Source organism: Melitaea cinxia, chromosome 12 (genome assembly GCF_905220565.1).
Source record: "Melitaea cinxia chromosome 12, ilMelCinx1.1, whole genome shotgun sequence".
NCBI classification, from domain to species: domain Eukaryota; kingdom Metazoa; phylum Arthropoda; class Insecta; order Lepidoptera; family Nymphalidae; genus Melitaea; species Melitaea cinxia.
In genome coordinates, this window is record NC_059405.1 from 470,854 (window position 1) to 480,251 (window position 9,398).

Sequence of the window (9,398 nt, forward strand, 5' to 3'; positions counted from 1 at the left end):
GGTGCTGGCACTATGGACATCTTGCCGCTAAGTGTAAGAGCAACGTGGACAGATCCAATCACTGCACCGGTTGCGGAGAAGAGGGACACAAAATTGTCACCTGTAAAAAAGATGCCCGATGTACCTTGTGTCTCGAAAAGGGCAACACAAAAAATTGTGCCCACATTGCTGGTAGCAGCAGATGCCCAGTCTTTCAAGAGGCACTCCAGAAGGTGAGAAAAAAGAAACAGTTATGAAGGTACTGCAACTAAACCTCAATCATTGTGAGGCTGCACACGATTTGCTCATGCAGACGGTGCGAGAACTAAATCCAGACCTTGTTCTGATTTCGGAGCCGTATAGACACCTCTTAACTCAACCATGGGAAACAGACATTACCACTAAAGCTGTGATTTGGGCCTGTGGTGGATACGCTTTTCAGAGTCCTGCTAATGGCAGTGAGGCTGGTTTTGTCGTCGCGAAACTTGAGGGAATCTACTTCTACAGCTGCTATGCCCCGCCCAGCCTTTCACTCGACGAGTTCAAGAACTTTGTGCAACGGCTGACCGAAAATGCGAACCAATATTCCCCGATTGCAATCGCAGGGGACTTTAACTCCTGGGCAGTCGATTGGGGTAGTAAGGAGACAAACGCACGAGGAAAGGTACTACTGGAGGCAATGTCCAGCCTGGACGTAGTGTTACTAAACAACGGAGATAAACCTACGTTTGTCCGAGGAGAAGCGAATTCCATCGTTGACCTAACCTTCGTCTCCAGCAGTTTGGTTAAGGGAAACTGCTCTTGGGAGGTGATGGATACTTACACGGCCAGTGATCACTACGCACTATTGTGGGAAGTATCATCCGAGCAAAGCGCTGGAAGAGTACTCAGGAAAACTAGGACAATTGGTTGGAAAATAAGTGCCTTCGACCTTGAAGTCTTCATGGTGGCTCTTAATAGAGAACCAATCAGTGATGGAAATGCTGAAAATATGGCAAAATATCTGATGAAGAGAATTACAGAAGCCTGCGACGCCTCCATGCCTAGGAAATGTGCTATAACCAGGCCTTCTTCGATGCATTGGTGGAACGAGGACATCGATAATCTCCGTAAAAAGTGTCTTAAGGCGAGAAGAGCAGCACAACGCTGTAGAAAAAGACCAAACTATGAGGAACTGGTGGCAGTATATAAAAAAACGCGCCAAAGATTGAACAAAGCCATCAAAGACAGCAAAAGACGATGTTGGAACGAGCTGATACTTGAGGTAGAAGACGACCCATGGGGCAGGCCGTATAAGGTGGTCATGACTCGTCTGAAGAGCCAGCCAATGCCATCGCCCACCTGTCCCAAACTCCTAGGCAAGATCGTTGCCACGCTGTTTCCCCACCAAATGCAACTACATCGTCAGATAGAGCAATATGAAACAGAAGAATTTCCACCCATTACAGAAAATGAGCTGTTCGAAGCGTGGTCTAGAGTAGGGAATACGAAAGCTCCGGGTCTAGATGGAATTCCAAATATTGCACTAAAAGCTGCCATCAAAGCAGTGCCTGGAATATTTCTTAGCGTCTATAACAATTGCCTCACAGAAGGTACATTCCCAGCTATGTGGAAACAACAGAGGCTAGTTCTCCTCCCCAAAGGAAAGAAACCTCCGGAAGAACCAACATCCTATCGTCCGCTCTGCATGTTGGATACTGCTGGCAAAATACTCGAACGCATAATACACAGGAGGATCGAAGCAGCAGTCGAACCGCTACTTGCCAGCAACCAATACGGCTTTCGGAAAGGACGCTCTATCTTGGACGCAATTAGCGTCGTCGTCAATACAGCTAAGGACGCTATCGCTGGAACCAGATGGAAGGGAGGTACCAAGAAGTACTGCCTGGTAGCAACGTTAGACGTAAAAAATGCCTTCAATTCCGTCAAGTGGGATTGCATTATGAAACCTCTTTACGAAATGAAGGTACCAGGATACTTGCGAAGGATGGTTGCAAGCTACTTTTCTGACAGGATCCTAAAATATGATACAAAGACTGGTCCGAAAACATACAAAGTCACTGGAGGAGTGCCCCAGGGCTCAGTATTAGGTCCACTTTTGTGGAATATCATGTATGACGGGTTATTAAAACTACAACTTCCAAAAGAAGCCAAACTCGTGGCATATGCAGATGATGTGGCCGTAGTGGTCGTTGCAAAGCATCTCGAAGAAATTACCTTCGCTTTTGACGCTACCATCGAAAAAATTAGCCACTGGATGAACACAGTTGGACTGCAGTTAGCGGAGCACAAGACTGAGGCAGTACTCATCACTAGCAGGAAGCGGCTAGAAACCATCACACTGCAAGTCGGAGCTCATGAAATCACATCCCAGCCGTCTCTTCGGTATTTGGGCGTTATGATTGATGCCCGACTCAACTTCAAGCAGCAGGCGCAGCACGTGGGTGCCAGAGCGTCAGTGGTCAGAGCGACATTATCAAGGCTAATGCCCAACATAGGAGGCCCGAAGCAGAGAAGGAGGGCGTTACTGACGTCTGTAGTAACATCTGTACTCACCTATGGAATCCCCATCTGGGCCGATGCGCTTAAAATACAGGAAGCACGAAGAAAAATTGCACCAGTATATCGGCTGAGCGCTTTAAGAATTGCCAGTGCTTTTCGCACAGTGTCTGACGATGCTGTGAACGTTATTGCTGGGATGCTGCCAATTGAAGTACTAGCCGAAGAACGGAAAGCCCTATACCACCGTAAAGTAACGACCACACTGAGCCCTGGAGAACTTGGCAAGGAGGAACGACTAAATAGCATACGACGATGGCAATTGAAGTGGGATACCAGTACAAAAGGCAGATGGACCTACCGTCTTATTCCAAAGGTTGATGTCTGGTTAAACCGTAATCATGGTGAGGTCAATTACTACCTGACACAAATGATCTCAGGACATGGGTGCTATCGGGAATACCTCTATAAATATAAGCGGGATATGTCTCCGATATGCCCATCCTGCCCAGGAGTCAGTGAAGATGCGGAGCACGTGTTCTTTGCATGTCCTCGTTTCGACCTGTTACGTAGTACCTGGTCAGAGGTCCTTACAAAGAAAATTCAGCCAGAGTCTCTGATAGAAGCTATGCTATCGTCGGAGGCAGCATGGCAGGCGACAAGCTCTTTTGCGACGGAAGTTCTTCAGGAGCTCCGTCGGTTGGAAAGAAAGCGGTCGGAAAACAAAACCCGTGACATCAGCATGACGGAAGAGCAGTAGCTGGAGCCTCCCTCCACGAAGTAATGCCTAGCGGCGGTTCCGTGGGGGAAGAGGAAGTTGACGCCAGAGGTTTCTTCCATACCTCTGGGGAAGGAAAAAAAAAAAAAAAACACTATACACTATACACACTATACACTATACACACTATACACTATACACTACACACTATACACTACACACTATACACACTACACTATACACACTTATACACTATACACACTACACTATACACACTATACACACTATACACTATACACTATACACACTACACTATACACACTATACACACTATACACTATACACTATACACATTACACTATACACACTACACTATACATACTTACACACTACACTATACACACTACACTGTACACACTATACACACTTTACACTATACACAACTGCCGGAGGGCGCCTCGTGCTCGAGCTGTGTCTGCGGTGAGCTTACACTATACACATTATACACTATACAGACTATACACTACACTATACACACTATACATTATACACAACTGTCGGAGGACGCCTCGTCGCAGTCGGTGGCACGTGCGCGCGCCCCGCACAGTAGGCACGCCTGGCTGCTGCTGGCAGAGCTGTGTCCGCGGTGAGCTTACACTATACACATTATACACTATACATACTATACACACTATACACACTACACTGTACACACTAAACACTATATACACTTTTGTGTGATATGTTGCTTTTGTTATTATTTTTAGATTGGGTCGTGTGAGCGCTGCGGCAGGGTGCGTCTCCGAAGCCGCGGCACTAACGCCCTTCAGTCACCTTGTATTTTATACGGTTAGTACATATTTTGTTTTATCTTTATTGGATCCATGATGTTTCACAGGGTTTACTTTCGGGTCATTTTTATAGTATTGATCTAGATTCATTTGCCTATAACATCCCACTGCTGAGCATAGGCCCTTTTCCCATGTAGTTAGTGTTTTTTTGTTAGTAAATCTCGCAAAACGCTACGTGTTTTTATGAGAATATCGTTTTTATTCGATATTCGATATAAAATTATCATTTTCAATGAGTTTAAGTGCAATGGCAATATTTTGCTCAAAATATGTATACAGGTTTACTACACATTCAGCTATATGATTGTTTTTGCAATCTGATAACCCTGCCATCCTTTAATTTAGGTTATTTCTTACGAAATTGCTGTTTGCATATAACTTAGACGTTTGTAAAACTACTAAGATGCAGTGTAATGAGTAATCTCAATTGTACGGTATAATTACAAGAAATAGTAAATTTAAAAAAAATATTTTGTGATTTTATCTAACTATATTTCTCTTATTCTTCACCTTTTTTTTTATTGGAACGCGCTAATCTCAGGAACTAGTGGTTCGAATTAAAGAATTCTTTGTGTCGGGTAGTCCATCTCCCGAGAAAGACTGTAGGTAATATAATGCTAGTAGCGCCCGAGAGTAAAGTGTCGGTCGCTGCCCCCAGCGCGGGCTCGTGCACGCGGCCAGCGCGGAGTGGAGCGAGGCGCGCACGTGCTTCCAGGACGCGCTGGCCGTGCACCCCACGCACCTGGACAGCATCGTGCAGCTGGGCGCCACGTACTACGCGCTGGGCTGGCTGCGCCTGGCCGAGCGCACGCTGCGCGAGGCGGGCGCGCTGCGGCCCGCGCGCGCCGACACGTGGCGCCGCCTGGCGCTGGTGCTGGCGGCGCTGGGCGAGCCCGCCGCCGCCGCCGACGCCGCCGCCGCCGCGCTGCAGCCGCGCGCGCTGCTGCCGCGCCTCTGAGGTGAGCGACACGCGCCGCGTTTTAACTGAGGTAGGGCACAGCAGGAATTTCCTGCTCAAAATATGGAGCAGCCCGACTGGGGTAGTACCTCGACCTTACAGAAGATCACAGCTAAATAATACTGTTTTCAAGCAGTATTGTGTTCCTGTTGGTGAGTAAGGTGACCAGAGCTCCTGGGGGGATTGGGGATTGGGTCGGCAACGCGCTTGCGATGTTTCTGGTGTTGCAGGCGTCTATAAGCTACGGTAATCGCTTACCATCAGGTGAGCCGTACGCTTGTTTGCCGACCTAGTGACATAAAAAAAAAACGTGCCCACACTGTGCTGGCGGCGCTGGCGAGCGTGACACGTGACCGTAGGTACGTGCCGCACACGTACACTTATGCTGAACTAATCTTATGACAAATACGCAGAAAGGTCATAAACTGAAACTTAATTTATATTGTGTAACCCAATTTTAAACCACGTTCACATAATGAGAGGTACAATAATACATTCCCCTCTTCGACATATACTTAATGGTTGAATACAAAACTTATTCTATTTGATTGAAAGACGATATTTTTAAAATCAAATCGTGCTCGGTGGATCAAATTAATTATTTTACAAATTACAATAAAATAATCTTTAATATTTATTCCAGAAACCACAATGCTAGATGCAAGCGATACTACTGCCAGATAGCTCCTAGCTGAACGAATATAGAACGAAGTACAGTTAACATATCCACAGTACATAACTCTAAAGTGAATACAACAAAGTTTAGTTTTTGCAACACACACAAAAATCACAGATAAAATTTATTTATTGCGTGTCAATAATAAAGAAAAATTTCACCTAATATTTTATATATAATATATTAGGTGAAAAAAATTTTTTATAAGACTAAGCTATATTTCAAAAAATTGATATTAAAAAAAAATTGAGATAAATTTAAATAAATTATATATATAAAGTCTTCCCTTTTGGCGAAATATAATCGTGTTTCTAAATTGAGAATTGTCTTATAAAATATATTATCTGTTTTTCATAGCATCCTTACTGCTATCAACTTAATATTACAATCGTCCCAATTTAGAAGCTTGACAATGCTTCTAGTTTGTCGAATAAATATTTTGTCAAATGTAATTTGTCTACCAATCGTGACCAAAACAAACGTTTTTCGCTTTCTTAAACATCAAGAAAACACAGCGCCATGTAATGTATCAAATGAAACAAGTTACCCAATTTCGATAGTTTTAAAGACGGATTTGTCTGACACTTCACATTTTACTAGATCACATACATAACAGTTAATAAAAAAAGGCACATGTATTTCATCATTATTCTAGAGTTCACACAAAGATGATAGATGTGAAGTGATACAAGTATCATTTATCACACCAATCAAGCACTTAATAATTGTGAAAACAGACCCAACTCAAAAGTGTTTTCGTAAACTATGTTTAAAATTAAATGTTTACCCGAAAAAAAAATACATTGAAAGTTACTCTACAAAACAAGACAAGTTGAACTTAGCCCACTTAGATCACGAACAGGTATTTTTGGAAGCCTTGTTTTGCTCCCCTGTGAAATGTTGATTTTTGACTTGTATCACTTATCACAGGAGGCACAACAATAATTAAATTTGACTTGAATGTACATATTGAATGTACATAATCTGTTTTTAATATCCACACTTGAATGTCTTACCGATCCGTTACAACGTTATTTGTGTCGTGTACGTGATGACTAATACAATAAAACTTTACAACTTTATTTCTATGACAATAAGGTTCATGTTTTTTGCATTAAAAGCTTAAATCATAATGTATTAAAATATATGTGATGTAAGCCCGTATAGTTTTACTGTGAAGTTGCTTCAGAGTAAAAAGAGTGTGTGTGTCAGCCCTGACACGGGACTTCAGTTTACTCAAGAACGATGACCTCGAAATTCAATAATTAAAATATTCCATTAAATAAATCAAATTATATTTGATTGAAACAAAATCAAGTGTGCTTTAGACCACACGACTGAAGTAAAACTTCTTGTAGCGCCAACAGTAATATACGAAACGTAACTCTCTCTCTTTCTATCTTCATTAACTTACCCTCTCCACTTCCGTTCGCCTCACCCGATCACACTTTTCGTAACGCTCTCGTCACGCATTCACCAGCTTACTCCCCAGGTCAAGCGTGCGTAAAGAAGTTTTACTTCAACAATTACTTCATTTAGAAGTTAAAATAAAAGTGCGTGCGTACAAAGTACACGTGTCAGAAGTGAAACTTCTTTGGCAAACTAATGTCTCGTTTATATTTATACAAATCTAAAGCTTTAGATTTCCGTTCCAGCGCCATCTAGTTTGCAATGTTATACTATCGATATTAATGTAACAACCTTTGTAGTTTCTATAGTACACGCTAGGTGGCTCTACCTACCAAAAAAACAACATTAACTGTTGTTCGACAAAATGTTGCCGTTTCATCAAAACGGCATCGCTTACTCTCATCTCTAAGAAGTTTCACTTCAAAAATTAGTTACCCAGATATGTTCGCTAGATCCTCAACTAATATAGGCGTTTGCTTGACGTTGTCTATTTATTGTAAGTACCTAGATTTATACTCTTCGTGACTGATACTTAGATACTTAATGCCTAGGAATTGATTTCGTTCGATAAAATAGTTACTTCCGGTATTATAAAATGTTCATTATAAAAATACGGTATCGAAATTAGTGATGGGTGATTTTGGGCTTACGGATCGAAATAAAATACATTTTGAATTTACAAAAATGTTACGTAAAATAACAGGAAAATTAAACCTTCTAATCCAATCATCATCCAATCAATTATTTTATTAGAACAAACAAAAAAAAAAACGAAAATTTCCTACGTAGGGTTCATAAATTACGTGAGGTGTTTTTTTAAATTTTCTGTCCCTCCCTCCACCCCCGGTAAGATGTCGTGAGATTTTATTCAACCCCCTCCCCCATTCCCCAATCTCACGTGAGATTTGTCAAAATGTGGGTTTCTTACGTAAACGCGTTGGATTGTTATTGTAAAAAGAAAAAAAAAATGCTTTGTTCTTTTATTTAAGACTATTTAAGACTAGTCATCAGTATTGCTGAGAGTTTAATTATAAGTGTAATAAAAATTTAACAATAGAATACTTAAATAATACTTTTCAATCAGAAAAAAAATGCGTGATATTTGCCGAGCCCCCCCCCCCTGATGAGATTTGACTCAACCCCCTGCCCCCCTTAAACATCTCACGTATTTTTTGAACGCCCCCTAGTCTCTATAACACAATAGTAGTCAAAAGTAATTATGATTTCAGTTTTAATTATAAATATTTAATCGAATTTTCCCGTCACTAAACGATAACTAATTGATATAAATATTTGTAATTAATTTGTCGGTTAGAGATCGACGGTAATTTATAAAACTTTTCCTTGATAATCGAACAATGATCATATTGTGATCTTTACTATTTAATGATTAAAATTTCGGATAGTATTATCCGTTTATTATATAATGTTATGATGTGATTATTATATCCTAAATCTATGTATACCTTTGGCGTTGTGTCGTATAACCATTAAAAGGATTTTAGTGAGATGTTGTTGATTAGTCTAGTGGCTAGGTGTATTACACGCGAAAAAATTACGTAACGAACTTTGAAAAGTTCAGCTCTAAAGATATGACAATGTCATGTATTTCACTCTTCACTAAACATAAAATAAAGGGATGATTGGTACTTAGAATATACATTTAGACAGTGATGTGGGGGATGGCCCCGAGGGACACACGAAAGGGGGCGACAAAATCACCTTGATATTTTTCAATTGAAAAAAAAAATACTCCAAATCGCGCCCCAATGTAACACATATGCAGTAGAAGAATGAATCTCCTTCCTTATTGAAGTCGGTTAATGAACATAATGATAATTGTGCTTGCAATGAGTGTGTTAAATTAGTTTGGTAAAAAAGAATTAAATGGATTGGTTGGGGTGGCAAATTTTTCGGTGGGCCCCGGGCGGCAAAAACGACGCTACGCCACTCACTGTATTTAGAAATTGGGTTTGTCATTTTTAGGTGTGGGAAAATTACTCTAAATCTTGTTTATATTATAACATGAATATCTAAAAAGACTAACTCGTAAACCTTTCATGAGGCTGACGAGGGAAATAAAAATCTTGATTTAAATCTACAATCTTATATTGTATTTACTAAAACGACAGTAGTCGCCTTTCCTAGCAGTTTTTAATGGATTTTTAGATGTATTTAACGTTTCATAGCATCGATTTTACTTCGGGTCCAGGAGACACGAGCTTCTATGGTCGAGATTTTTATGACTCGTCGGTCGCCTACGATTAAACGGAATGTGCGCTTGATTAATTGTAATAATTCTTCTGT

The 9,398-nt window shown here is 41.0% G+C and overlaps 1 protein-coding gene across 1 annotated transcript in view; it reads left to right on the forward strand.

Moving 5' to 3' along the window:
- Positions 1-5,834, forward strand: part of LOC123658531 (tetratricopeptide repeat protein 7B) — a 29,954-nt gene extending 24,120 nt beyond the window's left edge. Inside the window, exons 16-18 of the mRNA XM_045593925.1 lie at positions 3,964-4,045; positions 4,706-5,006; positions 5,649-5,834. Coding sequence (XP_045449881.1) covers positions 3,964-4,045; positions 4,706-5,005 — 382 coding nt within the window. The 3' untranslated portion in view covers position 5,006; positions 5,649-5,834. The remainder of the gene's footprint in view (positions 1-3,963; positions 4,046-4,705; positions 5,007-5,648) is intronic.
- The last annotated feature ends 3,564 nt before the right edge of the window (positions 5,835-9,398 follow it).